The sequence below is a fragment of the Emydura macquarii genome, unplaced genomic scaffold, assembly GCF_026122565.2.
Source record: "Emydura macquarii macquarii isolate MOO-44397 ecotype Brisbane River unplaced genomic scaffold, CSIRO-AGI_Emac_v2 contig_3390, whole genome shotgun sequence".
Classification (NCBI taxonomy): Eukaryota; Metazoa; Chordata; order Testudines; family Chelidae; genus Emydura; species Emydura macquarii.
In genome coordinates this window covers 7,333,187-7,350,345 of record NW_027133527.1, presented here as the reverse complement: position 1 = coordinate 7,350,345, position 17,159 = coordinate 7,333,187, and the positions used below count along the sequence as shown (strand labels likewise).

General features: G+C 47.2%; 1 protein-coding gene across 1 annotated transcript in view; it reads right to left on the bottom strand.

Moving 5' to 3' along the window:
• COG7 (component of oligomeric golgi complex 7) overlaps positions 1-16,548 on the bottom strand; it is a 28,543-nt gene extending 11,995 nt beyond the window's left edge. Inside the window, exons 1-12 of the mRNA XM_067534100.1 lie at positions 16,155-16,548; positions 15,222-15,370; positions 13,682-13,798; positions 13,341-13,509; positions 11,118-11,200; positions 10,233-10,355; positions 8,296-8,494; positions 6,815-6,942; positions 5,485-5,639; positions 4,082-4,198; positions 2,669-2,734; positions 1,135-1,321 (exon numbers count right to left, since the gene is read on the bottom strand). Of these exons, the coding sequence (XP_067390201.1) occupies positions 1,135-1,321; positions 2,669-2,734; positions 4,082-4,198; positions 5,485-5,639; positions 6,815-6,942; positions 8,296-8,494; positions 10,233-10,355; positions 11,118-11,200; positions 13,341-13,509; positions 13,682-13,798; positions 15,222-15,370; positions 16,155-16,326 (1,665 nt within the window). The 5' untranslated portion in view covers positions 16,327-16,548. The remainder of the gene's footprint in view (positions 1-1,134; positions 1,322-2,668; positions 2,735-4,081; positions 4,199-5,484; positions 5,640-6,814; positions 6,943-8,295; positions 8,495-10,232; positions 10,356-11,117; positions 11,201-13,340; positions 13,510-13,681; positions 13,799-15,221; positions 15,371-16,154) is intronic.
• Positions 16,549-17,159: the final 611 nt, after the last annotated feature.

The following is a 17,159-nucleotide window of genomic DNA, read 5'->3' as shown; positions in this document are numbered from 1 at the left end:
ATTCAAGGCCCCTGGGGAGCAAAGTCAGGGAAGGGTGGCATCTTCCACACCAGCCAGCAGACCTGGCCAGGCACAGAGGGGAGCACACCTGTACCTGTTGAGAGGGTGGAAGAGCTGCCACTGCAGTATGCACTCCCCACCAGAAACTGTGGTTGAGTCTTGGAGCTCCCACAGCACACAGCAGCAAGCTCTCCTACACCCCATGCAGTACAAACCAAGGCTTAATAGCCACAATCCAACCAGAAGATTTTCTCTAGTTCTGCCAAACTCCCTTGGCTATTTGCGGGAGGGGTTGGCAACAGCAGAGATTTTGTTGCACTTTGCCAGGCAATCACTAGAAGAAACCTTGGCTAATATAGTTCCATTTGCTCATTAAAGCGATTATGAAGTTCCAGAGGAGGAGGATACAAACATGACCTTTAGCTGACCATGCTCAAAGGGCACAAGAAACTGACCTGCTGTGTGGAATCAAGGAACAGCCTTGCACAAAATGTTGTTAGAGAGAAGGCTGAATACAGAAAGGTGACTATTTGTATTTCCATACAGGTCAAATGTGTACTATTGAGGGTAGAGTTACATGAGTTGTATGTAATTTAAGTACCAAAAAATTCAGAACTCCCTGAGAAAATAAGGAAGACAGAACAAATAACCTTAGCTTTATTATAATAAACGATCTAATGAAGGCACACAGACGTAAATTAGACCAACACTGGAGATAAATGGAGTTGCTTTACCCTGTTCACAGATGCATGCATGAATGCACGTGCAGAATTACAGTTCAGGATGGGTACACCAGCACAGTGCAACTTGCTGAGAAAGTCTTGGAAAGACAATGACCAGCACTGGAGCTAGATATGGCTCTCAAATAAAAAATTTCCATTGCCTTGGGACTTCTCATTGCTTCTCATCTGAACTACACGCAGCCAGAGCTCCATGCTTCAGAGAGTGGGAGTGAGCCCAGTGCCTCACAGCTTCAGACATTTCGTTCTTACTGGGGCTGGGTGTGTCTGGAGAATTTGGAATGCCCTCCCAATCAACAGGTTGCTGTTATGGACGCAATGTGACCAGGCAGTGGCCCCAACTGCCAGATATGCCCCAGCAGGAGGGTGCTCCCAGGCAGCACTGCACTCCTACCTTTAGGGTGTGCAGTGTTTCCATGAGGCTAGCATGCTCAGAGGGAGTTTCCTTCAGGAGGTAATTGTATTCCTGCCAGGGGTTCTTGACTGAGCTCTTCTTCTCTGCAGAGCTGGCATCCTGAAAGCCAGACAGACTACAAGGGCTGTAGGAGTCCAACAGATACTTCCCAGCAGTGGATAAAATCCTGAAACCAACCAACATGACTAACAAAGTTATACGCAAACGTCACTGAAGTTGGCCCTGGGCTGTGCCAAGCGAATTCCTGAGCTTTCCCCATGACCCCTGCCCTTGCCCTGCCTGGAATCTCCCCCATGTCCCTGCTGAGTGGCCCCATCTCAGCATCATCAGCTTTACTGATATACAAGGCACCAGCTGGAGAACTAAAGAAGAAAACAGAGCTAACGGCCCCCCCGTCCTCCACACGGTTTGACAAACAAGTTAAGCAGTCTCTACTGGGCCCTGTGGTTAGTGCACTCTGCCGTATCCTGTTTCACACTCCCCGCCTCCCACAGTTGGTATAAATGTTGCCACATGCTGCTCTGTGGGAACCCCCCACCCTGGCAGCCAATCTTGGAGCATAAGTCCCAAAGGGAACCCTCCACGGCCAAAGCAACGTCTCTGAGACACAGGGTGGCCATTCAACAGCTCTACCTGCAGCAGAAACTTGCACCCATGCGGCAATGTGAGGACACATCTGCAGGGACTCTAATAATAAGCTTGTAGCACGCCAGAATCGCGCCCCCAAAATCAAAATGGGAGACAACCCAACTGCAAAAACAGTCCTAGGTTTAAGGGGTTCAGAGCTGGGGCACCCTCCATAGAATGTGCTCTTGCCTAATCCCCCAGCCACCCCCAAAAGTCACTCTTTGTACAATGCAAATGAAGTTCCCATTAGATGGTGATTTACAGAATCTTCCTGGGATAAACAGAAGCCTCAGCACCACAGGGGCATGCACCTTTTGTCTGGCCTGATTATCTACCTAGCTCATGAATCTCTTGGAATTCATTAAGATGTCTCCTGACAGAGAAGTGACAGGCTGCATATGGGCTTTGTCAATAAGCTGCTCATCAGAACTCCAGCAGAGGTTCCCAACAGCAGTGTCCACTGGAAACTTTACTGGCTGCATTTCCTGCCTTCCCGGGAACAGATGCGAGTACCTCAATTCCACAGAGCAAAGCATCTAAACTGTCCCACTCTGCCAGTGCATGCTCTTGTCTCTATCGCTAACTGGCCCCCATTAGAAATCCCAGCTTCAGTTTATAATCCCCTAATGTTTCAAGCTATTGCCTTCCTTGTTTTTCCCCCTCCATTTTATAGGCCATTGTTACACATTTGGGTCTTGACAGGGGGAGATTTAGGTAGACAGGCTATGTACATAAAACCACTCTACTTTTCCACGGCCATTATCAAAGTTCATTGGCTCTTGCATTCCTTTTGCAGCCTCCATACCGACAGAGCACCTTGGGGTTTGCTTCCTTTTAACTGCACAGACACATATATGGCTTGCATGGTAACCCCAGCACTTCCTACCTGTTTGCAAGCTGCTGCTCAAAGTCCCCACACTGCCGAAGGAGTTCACCACAAGTAGCTATTATCCTAGGAGGGAACAGAACAAACTGTGAACCTGGGATAAACAGCAACAAGTTCCCAGACTCTCCCTCACACCATCTAGCCTTATTATGCAAGTCTCTTGGAATAAAATTCATCACTGGCTGATCAGAGGGAGCTCTCCCCATGGTAAGAATTACTTTCTCAGCTTGGTAGTTAACTCGATCATAGAGAAGATGAGGGTTGGAAGGGACCTCAGGAGGTATCTAGTCCAACACACTGCTCAAAGCAGGACCAACCCCAACTAAATCATCTCAGCCAGGGCTTTGTCAAGCCGCACCTTAAAAACCTCTAAGGATGCTCATTTCTTCACTCTTTCTGTTGATGTCACATTGCAGGCAGGTCTGCACTACATTCATTTCTGAAATATTTCCCACCCTGGCAAACACCAGGTCAGCTCCACTGGTGCGAGAGTGGCTGCTGCTATTTTAAATGATGTGTCTTGCTCTGAGTACAGTCAGTCATCAAGGTGCTTAAAATGCCAGCTGCCACTTAAAGCTCAATCTTCACTAACACTCCCATTAATTTAGGTGCTATGTGGACATAGCTCTATGTTCTGCTACCAGAACTCATGCAAATCTGAGCTACCTGGGCCACATCAGAGCCACATTTGTCTGATATCAAACCAACTTTAAAGTAGATCGTAGTGGAGGCCTAGAGCATGGAGAGTGCCCCTTCCTTAGGCATTCAGATGTTTATGATCTCAGAGACAAAGGATCCAGGGTTCCAACTGCCTCGGAGTTTGTTAGAGTTTTCAGAAATGATCACATTGCCATCCCACTAAGGAGATGTTTTTAAACATTAAGAACAAAAATCCCTCTAGTTTTGCAGCCACTATCACCACAATGTCCTTTCCTCCCCTTCTCCCCAAGCAACCTGGCTCTGAAGCAGCAGTCAAATTAGAAACACTATTTCCCACAGTAGCGACACTACCACCAGGCAGGTTTGCTTGCATCAGAAGATGTCAGAGAACTTCCATTAAACTGTTGCCACAAAGAGATACATTAGTTAATTTCAGCTCTACTCAAAACTGACAGAGTAAGGGTGGGCAAAGAGACTCAGAATTAGCCAAAGGTACAAAAAGGACAAGTCCCAAAACTGGCGAATGGGAGCAGGGATTCTTCATGCTTCTGAGACGATTCACAAGCAATAGAGGAAAAAAAGGAGCTAAAATACCACGGCCCAGGAAAGCCCCTTTTAATAACGACATTTCCCCCCTTCCATTTGCACAGAAAAGCCAGCTTGGACTCAGAACCAAACGCCAGCCGCCATGTCACAAGAGCCCTGTTCTCAGTATCTGCTGCACCCTGAGCCTGGCTCACGCAGTCACTTTACCGGATAGAGTTTTGGAATGCAGTCCAGTCTTCCTGGAAGAGGCAATCTGAAGGGATATCATCCAGTTTGCACTTCTTTCTTATAGACTGCAAAGCACTAGTGAAGTCAGACACATACCTATGAAAAGAGTTGGAGCAAAGAAAGGCAATGGAATAAGACCTCAGGTACAATAATGGCACTTGCTGAGCTGGTGTTTTAGTCCCAGACAAAGAATCAGATGCACGTCAACAAAGAGGCACACAAAGGAATCATTCACTGCTCCAGCCCAAGCCCCCAACATTGCCAGCTAGAGGTGGCCGGCAGTGCCAGATCCAGGCCTAACACGAAGAGTGAGGGGGTAGGGTGGAGCCTAGAGCACTAGTCAAAATAGCCTGAAGTAGAAGCACTGCTCTGCATCGGCGTGACTAGAATCCACTACTGTTCCGCATGCATGAGCGGAGCACTTCTGTTGTCACTAGCATTACTGCGCTCTTCTAGAGCAGATGAGCCACAGTCCGAGGCTATCACTGCTCTCATACCTCTCGTTCCCTTACCAAAGAACAGTGCTCTGTTTTCACCTTTCCACAGAACAGGGCACTGCCCTCCTCCCTCCATAACAATAATGCAGTGATGCCAAGGCTTAGTTTATGCAGGGTTAGCAGCTGGCTTGACCCAGGGAAAAAAGGACAAGTAGAGGAAATCAGTACTGGAATGCTGTCTTAAATGGGACTGTGTAATAGAGTTAATAGGGCAAAAAATACATTACGGTAGATACATGTTTGCAGCAGCTCCTTGTAACAGCAACCTCTGCTTATGAGCAACATTTCCCCTGGGAACTCCCCCCTTATAGGGAGCATTGACAGTTCCCAGTAACAGCAACAGCCACTTAGGAGCCATATAGCAAAAGGGCACTGATATGTTGCTACTACTGAGCATCTACTGTGCCTCCAATTAGTGCCACTCTCATTATTCTACAGGGAAGCTATGCAGCAAAGACCACAAATGAAAGGTCAGAACAGCATGCGTTTCCCCACTGAGGTTTATGCTCACCAGCCTAGCATGTCGCTCTTCTATTAGGTCCTCTCAGAAGTGGGTCTTTCCCAGAAATGCTTTTATGCATTTTATCAATGAAAATTCTGCCCAACTGCAGCTCTGAGGAGCGTTATACCTCCAGTCATGGTTAACTTCCACTCTCCATCGAAAGCAACAAATTGAGGAGTCTTTATTGGCTGAGATGAATGGCAGAGTGGACGATCACAAGGATGGGTTTATGCTAAACACTAGCTGTGTCTATAGACACGGGGCTGGGTGCTGACAATATCACCAACCCCTCAGGCTCTCCCCCCATGGCATTCAGAGCCACCTACTGAACACTCGCTCACCCTCCAGGGATAAGCATATTAGTAAAACAGAAAATGCTTTACTTTGTGAACAGAGCTTTCAGCGCTTTGAGCAGCCCACACAGCCCCAGCCCATCAGTGAGTTTAATGCAGTTGTCGACGGCTCCGGAAGCCAGACTGAAGAGTTTGTTCACCGAGTGGCTCAGTTCCTGGACACAATCAATTACTTCCCAATGCTCCTGGAGAACAAAAAATGCACAGGTTGATCCCAACCCTCCTTCAGCAGGTGTCCCTGCAGTAACCACACTGTACCAGGTCTTTCTACAGCTGACAAGAATATAAGCTATAGTTGCTGTGATAGCCAAATGGGAAAGGAGGATACTTAACACAACAGACATACGTTCCCTTCAACATCTAATTGTTGTGTGGAGTGCATTTAGGCTAACTGTTTCCTTTGTTTTCATCCTCCTACACAGCGATAGCAAATAAAAATCAGGGTGCTTTCTCCTACTCATCACTGCCTCCAGACAAAAACACTGACTTGACCTTCCTATAGGACGGTGTTTCTCAATGTTTTTGTGCTGGCGACCCCCTTTGGGCTTAAAAAAATTCTGATCCTCCTAAGCCAGGGCCTGGGCCCCGCCATCTGGCGATAAACCATGCAACTCAGCTTTGCAGGGCCCCCCGTGTTGTGGTGCCCTTGACAACTGCCCTGCTTACCACCCCCTAACATCGGCCCAGCACTTGCGACCGCCCTAAACTTGACCCCAGGTTGAGAAATACTATTATAGGAGATTCTTCTAAAAGGAAATTCCTGGTCCTTCATCCACCCACTCATTCTATGGTAAGAAAAACATAGAGAAGGCAGGAATGCACATAGCTAGTCTACGTAACCATCTGCCACTGTTACTCCATCCTCCCTGCAGTGATTTAGTATATCAACTTGCAGCATCAGAATCTGGGGCAGGGATAGTCTTCCAATCTGTACAGGGCCTAGCACAATACCCCACCTCCATTCATCCTGACTGAAGGACACACATGCAAAAGGTTAAAAGACGCAAGGCAATCTCAGAATTGATCAACAGGTTTTCTTCCTTGTTTCTAATAGCCTCTTGGAGGCTTGACGCTGGCTCTCTGCTTATCACAAAAGTTTCACCTACATCAGATGCATGAAGCACCAGTCACTGGGGGACTGCCCATTAGCAGGCAAAGCTGCTGGAATTAATGTTGTTTATTGTGAAAAAAGCAGTATTTAACTAAAACAAAGCTATCAAAGGAAATTGCAAATGGAAAATGCTAGCCAAAATCTATGGTCCAGCCACTCTGACAAAAATCCTTTAAACTACTCATAAATATCAGCCTCCAATTACCTGCTGACTACTAGGTACAGAGGAAGTATGATATGTTACGTTACCAAGGGCACTGCACTGATCTGGATGAGGAGATTTTCTTCTTCCAGGTCTCCATACTGCAGCTGGTAGGGTTTGTATGGGCCATACACTACTTCCACCAGTTCCATCACTTTTACCAGGTTATGCTCTTCTACAAGGAATCAGAAGTTAGTTTCCAAAGAAATAAACGCACTGCTAAAAGGTGGCCTTAAAGCAACATGTTAGACTTTCAATGAGCTGTGCTTATTGACAGCCACTATCACGTGCACATATACCCTGGAACTTTGCCTCGCAGCTTTAAAGCTGAACTGCAGGCTTTTTAACAAATGGGGATATCGCCACTATCTGCTCCTTAATACCCAGGTGTTTATTTCAACCAGCACTTCAGGAAATTATTAAGCCACATTCCTGGCTGCTCAAGAACAACCAGGGGCCACAAGACTTGCAGCCAGCTATCACCCATCCCAGCTTGCACAATCAGAGATGAAGGAAGGAATCTGAGGAACAAGTGACTTGTGTCTGCCTAAGGAGGACACAGTCTCATTTGATATCCCATCACTGGTTCTAAAAAGAAACCATGCAGTCTTCAGCCATATCTAAAATAAATTATACCAACTCATTTCCTGTAGGTTACTTACACAGCCATAGTCACTACTCACCTGCTCTGAGAGTGAACCAGTTGACCTAATACCCCACTGCCAATCTGCTGAGTCACCCAGTTCCCCAATTCTTGAGATGCTCATTACTGTTAATTTGCCTTTCTTCCTCCCTTACCTCCAAAGGTTTGCAACAACCACTCACGTATTTCTGTCTAAAATTAGACTGCAAATGTTTTGGGGCTAGGAGAGGGTCCTTAATTTGTTCTGAGTGGCACACTTTTAGGCACTAGACAAAAGCATGCTACAGAAGTAATAAAGTTTGGCCCAGCATTTTAATTTGGTTAAAACATGGTTTTCATAAAACCTAAGACCAACAGAATGGTTTCCACAATTTTTTTAAACTCCAGTGAAAACCATTTTTAAGCAAACTTTCCCTTGGAGTGTTTGAGAAAGCAAATGATTAGGAGAATTCTGTTTAGAGGGGTGAGGTCTAAATCAAGAACTCCTGAACTTTTATTGCCATGTGACCTCAGACAAGGCAATATCTTCAGAATCCATTTATAAAACAGGAATAAAATTGATCCACCTTACAGGGATGTTGTAATTCACCTGCACACGTTTGTAAAAACGAAAGTGCTAAATATTATTTACACAAGGTAGCAAAGTAGTATCAGAATAGCTCTGCTTCAGTAAACACAGCCAGGACTGTGTCAATATATTTGGGGTAAGTTAAATATATATTTCAGTACAAACATTACGTAAACAGTAAATACTGCAGATTAAATCCAAATCTCTTACACTGTTGTAGCCGCTTCCATGGAAAAAAGCAGAACTCAAAGGCTTTACAGAGAGTTACACAAGAATACACCGTAAAGACTGAGAACATTCAAAATAACAGTCCCTACTTAAATTAGACAGCATTGCTACTTCCAAGCCTCTTGCAAAGTGGGTTGTGGTGTCATAGAGCTCCAGCATCTTATTTAGTTTCATTTCCTGGCTGGTTCTCTCCATTACAGTGCTGAGGCAGACTGGGATTGAAGGCACCAAGGCACCTAGTGTTTGGATCAGCAGCACAGTCACAATTTCATGGGGGTTCTTAAAAACCTGCATGAACAAGAAAGCTGTTAGCACTGTGTAAACTGAGCCCCAGAGCAGGACCCCCACACTCCAGGGACACCAGCTTGAGAACCAGCAGAACACTCTAGTCAACAGATGCCATGTAGAAGCCCCAAGAAACAATGCACAAAGAAGAGACTACACTGCCCCAAAGATTAAATTTAAATTATGTTCAGTAAGAGGCAATCTGTGGCACACCGAGAACACTGCACTCAGAGCACTGACAGATCATTGGATCCTCTCTAGGCATGTGCAATCCCAACTAGCACTAATGGGAGCGCATTTGAAAACTCACAAATGTTACCAGACAAAAAGAAGGGCCAGAAAAGATTTCAGGGACGTTGGTGACTCAGCATGCAAGAAAGGCTGTATGAAAGCAGAGTTAATCATTGTCACTTAAAAAGCCCAGTCGAGGACAGCACTTTATCTAAGGCAGCACAGATTCTAAGAGGTTGAGCAGAGGCTGGATCCAGTGGTGGACAACCAGGCAACGGAGTGGAGTAACCAGGTAGAGAGCAGTTCTACCTTCAAAACGGAATTTAAACAGGCACCTTTGAAAGACATAGGGAAATGGGACAAAGAATCCCCTGAATAAGCAGCTAGGTGACTGATCAGGGTGGGCAGAGGAGAGAGTTGGGAAGCACTACATGCTAGCCCCAGAGAGAACATAATCAGCTGAGAAAGGGCATCCTTAAATCAGCACAAGACCAGCTTCACATTCACATCCTTCACCCACATCTTTGTTTGCAGCAGCTTTTATCAACAACGCTTTTTACTGACTAGTCAGCTATTCTCTCTAGATACTTACACAGCCCCCACCACTAAACATATACACCCAGTACCCAGCTTAGAGCACTAAGACCCTGGATAGCAAGTAGAACCAGAAAGAAAAAATGGTTTTCCTTGCAAAGGCAGTGCTGGAGGGCAAGGAAGAAAACCCTTGGGCGACATGAGCTTTGGCCCACATGGCATGGCCACTCACAATACCCATGCCCTAGAGGATATGCTAGTGAATAAGCCAACATCTGAACTGAGATTCACAACCAATTGTTATGCAGGGAAAAAACCAAAGACATTATTTCAAGGAAAGATTGGGTATCCTTGAAGGAAAGGCCTCAGCCCTTGTTACAGCTTCATACCCGTCAGATAACAATCTTCCTTACCCTTCATGGATGAAAACTCCGATGGGCTCAGCAATGTCTAACACAATTTTTTAGGTTAAATGAAGAGAGGCTTACCCTCTTTTTGGGTCAGATGTAAGTATGATAAGCTTTGCAATTACAAATTCAAATGCTTTTGTTAGTACTACACAATCCTGAGGGGTTCCAGCAGGCGTCCCCACAGAATTCACACATAAAACAACACAAATCAGTCAAGCAATCCCTCCAGGGCCTCCTCTAGGTCAGGCGATAATGAAATTCAGGTATTTCAAATGTTTTGCAACAGAACAAAATGCAACACTGACAAATTAGATTTCATGTACGATACAGATGAAAGAGATAGAGCAGCTTTAACAGCAGCAACACAGAGATATTGCCACTGGTCTTAAGTCAAACACTCAATCTTTCTGTGACAGCAGATGAGCTAGATCCTGAAAGCAAGTTCCAAGACTTTAATGAAGACACCCAAAATGAGACAGTGAGCTGGTCAATTGTTCTGAGCCTTGTGGGAATTCGCAGTCTGTGTTCCCACGCATTGCTCTGACGTTAACTGGTGGCAACTGTACCTGCATGACCCACTGGAGTTGTGAGTGCCATGTTCCAAGCAGAGTGTCATACAATTCAGTCAGCTGCCGATTTAAACTTAAGTCGCTTTGGCAAAGATCCTGCCAGACTGCCACCAGCTGCACCTGCAGGGGGAATAAAAGTCACATGGCTATAGAATTGGACCTTGTTAACTCCAACAGAGACATATGCCATTGAAACTGCTTTTCCTTAAAGGCAGCACCCCTCGGATTTGAACGTACCACCTTACTATAATTCAGCATCCAATGGGATTCAGACTTTAAAACATGAGGCTAAGGGCTTCTTGGCTTATCCAAAGATTTAATTAACCTTGGTATTTTGCTCATAAATGAGACTGAAACCAATACTACCCCATAACTGCTGAAATATTTGGCAGGCCCCAGCCCTGAAGCTAATCCTCACTAGTCCCCCTGAGAATAGGGTTTTGGAGGATCAGGTTAAGGTCAATGAACCATCCCGAATTCCAATCCCATCTGAAGAGAGTTACCATAATTCAGCAGCAGCAAGTTACGTTAAAATATATAACCACCAGAAACCATAAAAGAAAAAAACCAGACATGCAAACACCTTCCCCTGGCACAATAGGAAGCCTCTTGGGATGCACAAGTACATTTCTCATTTGGCCCACTCACCACTGTCGGAAGGCACAGGAAGACTCCTGTGGAGAGTGATTCCCAAAACCCCCAAGTGGGAAATAATCACAGCCAGAAGAGCCAGGAAAAGACTCAGGTGGATGAAATGTGGATGAAGACAGGCTCCAGCCCCAGTTTAAACTAGGCAAGTGAAATGACCAGAGTTGCAGCCCCCCCACAGGCTAAATTGAGCAATTATCCCAAATTAAAACAACTATGACAGAGACTAGATACCTTGTGACATTTGTAGTAATAAGCGAGGAGTTGGGGCATCCGATCAATTTCTGAGAAGACTTTCACAAACACTTTTGCCTGCTCTAAATACAACAAACACAGAACATCAGTTAGCAGGTCACCCTCCTAACTTGTGTGACAGAGGTACTGCCCTGAGCAAATCAAGTCCCCTGGACTAAGAAGGAGAATCCATCCTCTTCAGTTGAAAGAAGGGCCTGGATCCAGTGCTTGGGATGTAGAATCACAGTACATGAAGAAAGTGACAAGAACTCTTTGTGTTCCTTTCCCTTCACCGAGGAGGGAAGCTGCCTCTGAATCCATGGCCACAGACATTCTAGAGTGCGTAGTAAATGGAAGAGTTTTCAACTTCCCTTGGGAAAACATTTCTAACTTCAGACCCCTGGTAACAGTAGTGAATCCCCTAAAGAATAGGTGCTTTTTCAGATAGAGTTAGTGTCCTCCAGACCAGAGCACACCTCAGCAGGTCCAAACCGCACTCCTCAGTTTTGCTTTCCCTACCCCCAGATGCCAATACCCCAACTAGCTGTCTCTTCACCTTGACTAAATGACCCAGCTACTGCTTATTCAAAGTCTGAAAGTCCAGGCAGGCCCCTGCTCACTTTGCATTACTGGAGAAGTGATGAAGGCTTTGCCTACAGAACACAAATGGGTTCAGAGATACTAATAATGACACACTTAGGAACTTGTTTCTGATTTGCTGGCAGGGCCCAAATGGTCGCCTGTAAACCTGATGCACAGCAAGTAACTAGGATTGCTCTAGAGCAGTACAAAGGGGAGCAAAGTGCCCCCCCTCCTCTCCCAGGGACACATTTGCTGTCATGTTCCTATCTATAGAGTCAAATCTAAGCAAGAAATCTGCCTCAGAAGAACATCTGAAATACTATCAACAGAAAGGAAAAGTATGTTTGCCAGCTGCTCCAGAGGCAATATTAAAATAGAGCCAGAACATCTTGAATAACCAAGCCAAGCAATGGATCCATGTCCAGTACAGAAGCGCCACCTGCTGTCAGTCTCCTACCACAGCTAAATGGCATACCTGCTAGAGAACTCAGATGGGGCACATTAACATCATGCTGCTTCTAGGAGGCTTTTTCTTTGGAGGTTTCATCATAAGTGGGAGAAAACATCACTGTGTGTCCTGCATCTGCCTGCAAAAGGGCCATATAGCCCAAGAGCAGCAACAAGACAGACAGGATGCAGAACCTAAGGAAACAGCTAGTGCAATGGACAGGAAAGCCAGAAAGAGAGAGTGAAGGGAAATGAAAGGAGAAAAGCAAAGAGAGGAGTAAAAAAGGAAGAGCGTGGAAAAGAATCAGTGTTTTCCTGAAGAACACAAGCGCATAAACTGTTTGTATTTACCTCTTCCCTCCTCCCTCTGCTTGTCTCACTCACTACAGCTTATCCTAAATTAAAAAATAAGCTCTTCGGGCATGAACTGTCTCAGTCTGTGTTTGTGCAGCAGAATAGCATCTGATTCTAATGGGAGCCTCGAGGCGCTACTGAAATACAAATAATAATGTTTCCCAGGCAAATTACTGACAGTGTAAGGGTGGAGAAAGGGAGCAAGGCCAGACCAAAAACCCCAAACCATTTTATAACTTCTGCCGTTGTTTAGAATGCAACTTTTACAAGGCAATAGAGCCACAGCATTTCCCAGTGAATTTACTCAATGGTTACACTACATACGCTCAGCAGCACTTTGATATAGCAACTACAGGGGTCTTAAATACCCTCAAGAAACGTTTCCCAGCCTGCATCACATCCAGAGGAAAGTAGGGTTGAGGCTATGGGAGCACCCAACATGAACTGGGCTGTAGGCTGCTGTCCCATGCATCTCTTTTCATTTGGCTCTGGCAAGAAAGGGCAGACCCAATGGATACACTCCCACCCCAGGTGGCAGTTAGATTTCTGGTGAGCAAAACACAAACAGAATAGAAATGGAAAGCAGAAGATAAGAAGGAAAAAAGGACAGGGATAGAAATGAATAAGGACAAATGAAGAATAGGAGAAATGGTAGGAGATGTGCAAGTCTTGGCAGAAAGGGGCACCAATCTGCCAGTCCATTGCAAAGGGGGCTCCAGCAACTGCATGCTTCCAGCCCACCAGCTATTCAGAACACCATGACTCACTCTCCTGCAAGCAGCACCTGCATATAAATACCTCCACAATGAAGACGAGGGAAACTAACAGAACGGTACTGACCTACAGACTGAGCGTTGAACGTGGCCACTATCTGAGGGCTGGCCATGGCCTCTAGCCGGTTCTTCAGAGCCTCGAGGTGCACGCATTTCTCAGAGTAGTCCGGAGTGTCCACAAGCATCGCCAGGCTGTTCTGCATGCCTGTTAACTTGGCAGAGATCACAGACACATCCTGCCACCAAAGAAAGTTACGGGGTTACTTAACACAATATCAAAAATGCAAAGCCCTAAGCTCCACAGTGGCATCTGGGAAACAGGCATATTTTCCTTTTAAAGGTGACCTGAAAGGATTTGTTTATGATTGACAATTTTCATGCCTTTGTCTTTTTCAAGCAGATACCTACTTGTGTTTTAAAAGTTTCCTCAATATCTGCACTCAGTGTGCTCCACTTGTCTGCTTCCTGGAGGGACTCAGCAGCCAGCTGCATTCTGGATTTCACTTGATCAAGCTCTACCAGGACCTGAAACAGAGATGGAACGCTGACCATCAGAATTGGGGTCAAATGGATAAGGTGCTTGACTTGGTGGGGGTGAGGTGGACAGGTTAAGAAACTGGGTGACAGCAATTTCAGGAGGAAGTTGGCTAAAATCAATTTGAGAGGTTTACACAGAAGTGGATAATCTCATCAAGGAGCTGAAGAAATTAAAATGGATTTTTCAGTTGAACCAGTTGACGTGCATCATCAGTAGGGACTTGAGTTCATCTTGAGGAATGTTGCTTTATTCAGGGTCTACACCCAACTCTAAACAATAATATATATATGTGAACCGAGAGGTAGCGGCTGAGCTCTAATGGCAACCAAAGCTGCAGAAACAACTTGCAAAACAGCTCCACAAAGATTTGCAGTACTGTAGGTAAACCATCAGCCCTTCTCTCCTGAATCATTAGGAGAAATCAAGCGCATAAACTGTATTTGAATTCTGGATTCAATATAATCAGCATCCATTTTATCTGGAAAATGCAAAGTAACTTTATAGCATGGTATTAATACACCACCACCATCACCACCAAGCTCAGACAATCAAGGCTTCTGCATTTTGGTGCCTCTCATGAAGATGGATCACTCATCTGAGGAAGGCTATAAGCTCATGGCAGATCTGATCAGAGCTACAGCAGCTCTAGCTTCTGGGTTGCTAACATCTGTGTCTTGGTGGGATACTGCACTAGCCTTTCACTTCTTGAGTGCACAGCGCTCAGTGCATGGCTGAGTTAACAAGAAAAACGCTTTTGGGGATGTCAACCTAGTTTCCCATTTGTCCATGTTACAAAACCATCACACAGCATCATTCTCTGCTTCAGAAAGGCTTTGGACACGAACATCCAGGTATTGCAGCACAGGACCAAGGCACAATCAGCTACCTGTGGGAAAGTTTGCAAAGCATCTGCCCATGCTACGTCCCACTCTAGACAGTTCTATTAGTTCTTCAATTTAAAAAGCACCATCATTCATTCACAACAAGAAAAAAGTCAGTTTTTACTTCCTCACAAAGGTACCTCAAATCTGAAGCAGCCAACAGGGTATCAAGCTGTTGAACCTTAATACAATCAGAATGTAGTTCAGAAAAGCTACCAGATTGTAGAAGCTTTAAGTGACTGTTCTGATTGAAAAAAGCATAGAGATTGCTTGCATCCAGGATCTCATAGCCTCAGAACTTGCTGAAGTGCAACAGGATGACAGTAGCAATTTAAAAGCAAACAATAACAGAGCAGGAATCAGTCTCCATTCCCTGTCAGTTCAAGCTGATGCACAGGGACTCAGATTATTTAGATTTGGAATTGCAAAAACCAAAACATAGCCTACAAGTTCATTCAACATCAGTAACTTTGGCAACTACAGTAAATCTGAAAATCCAAGGCAAATATTTAGTGAGGAGAGAAGTTACCTGCATTGACTGAGCTGTGTCCTCTTCAAATTTCTTAATGTCCTCCTTAACAAGGATCATTTGTTCCTTCAGGAAAGTTGCCTCCTGTTTCAAGGCTTCCACATCCCGCAAGACTCTGGGCATGTTCTGGAGCGCCTGGTGGCTTGTTTCTGCGGAAACAAATAGCAATGGAATGACAAGGGACTCAACCATTACATAGAAGAACAAACTTTGTAAGGAGCATGGTGTCCAACAAGTCTTCATTACTGCATTCAAGCTTAATAAAATCGTCCAGATCTGGAATAGCGGGGCATGCTGCATAGTAGGGACTATCCCCGGAGAGTCTGGCAAGTGCCTACCACCGTAAATAAATACCACCAAGGACAAAGTGTGTAAAGCAGTGCTGGCAAGGGACTGGAAGGACATGAGAAGAGGGAAGAACGGGGCTGAAATAACAGAAGATGCTGCAGGTCAGGACTAGAGCTGAATGGGAAACGGTTTTTTTTGTCCGGCAAAGTTTCAATTTTTTTCAAACTAATAATCTAAACAAAAATCGGGTCAGGTCAATTGAAACGTTTCTTTTCAACACTGACCTTTTTACAAACAAACACACAAAGACACACACACACACACACTTTGTTTACAACACACCAAAACGACGCACGCTTTGCAGATGGGGAGATGGGTCGGAAAACGACGCCTGCCTGGGGAGATGCTCCGCTGCCCGCGAGAGCCGGGGTTTCTGGACAGACCAAAGGGTGGGGAAAGTCCCCCCGGTTCTGTCCGCACTGCAGCGCTGCGGGGTGGGCGGCGCGGCCCGGAGAGCGGCGAAGCAGGTGCCCGCGGCCCAGCTGCAGCGAGCGGGGTCACACCCGCCCGACCCGCCCTGCTCTCCCCGGCCGGCCAGCCAGCCCGCCGCACGGACACGGGCACGGACACGGCCCGGGCACGCACCTTCCACGGCGTTGTTCACCTCCTGGATGAAGAGCTGCAGCTTCATCACCAGGGTCGCGGCGTGGGCGTCCACTCTGCCCGGCGCCTCCTGCTGCTGCTGCGCGGCCCGGAAGGCTCCGTTCACCCAGCGCTTCACCTCGAAGTCCTCGGCCAGGAACTTGGAGAAATCCATCCCGGGGCCGGGCCGGGCCGGTAAACACGGGGCGGGGGGGACGCGGGCGCTCAGCGCGCGGGAGCGGGGCTCATTTCTCTAAGTGGGGGGAGGGGGGAGCCGCTTCACACCAACCGCCGCCTCAGCGCCCCTCCCCCAGCTCGGGTGCGCCCCGCACACTCCCGCTCGCTCACTGTCCCCTCAGGCGGCGGCGGCGGCGGCCATCTTGGCTACGTCACGCAGGGACAACACAGCACCAGGGAGCGGCCGCGAAGGCTGCCGGGAAACGCCGGCTGTGTCACGTGTCTGCCTCCGGTGGGCGGCCCACGGCTAGGCCCGGCCCAGCCCCGCGGGCGGTACGTGCAGCGCCGAGCGCCGGAGCGGGCCGCAGTTGGGAGTTAGTCTCCAGGCGCTGCCGGACTCTCGTTGGTGCCGCTGGGTTTTCTGCTGGCCAGCCGGTGCTCAGCTGGCTGCGTCGCCGGGGCACGTGGCTAATTCCGTGACACTCCGTGCTCAGCGTCCCCCCCGCCCCCGCCCGCACAAGCGGTGCGCAGCGGAGTAACGCAGCCGCACGCGGGGAGTTGTGCTGGGGGGAGGAGAACAAGGGCTCGACCTCTCCCATAGACCTGCCCCGGAGCCGAGCCGAGCCGCCCGGGGCCCCCCTTCCCCCTGTTACGGGGCCCAGGAGCGGCTCATGGCGAAGACGGGCACATGCAGTTGGATTTGGTTTGCAATAACGTGCTGGGCTTTGACCCACCACTTTGTTCTCAGGGGGAGGAGGATGTGCCAGCCCCCAGCCTGCCCCCCTGCCCCCAGCAGACCTAGGAGCAGCGGAGCCCTCCCCAGGCCTCTTC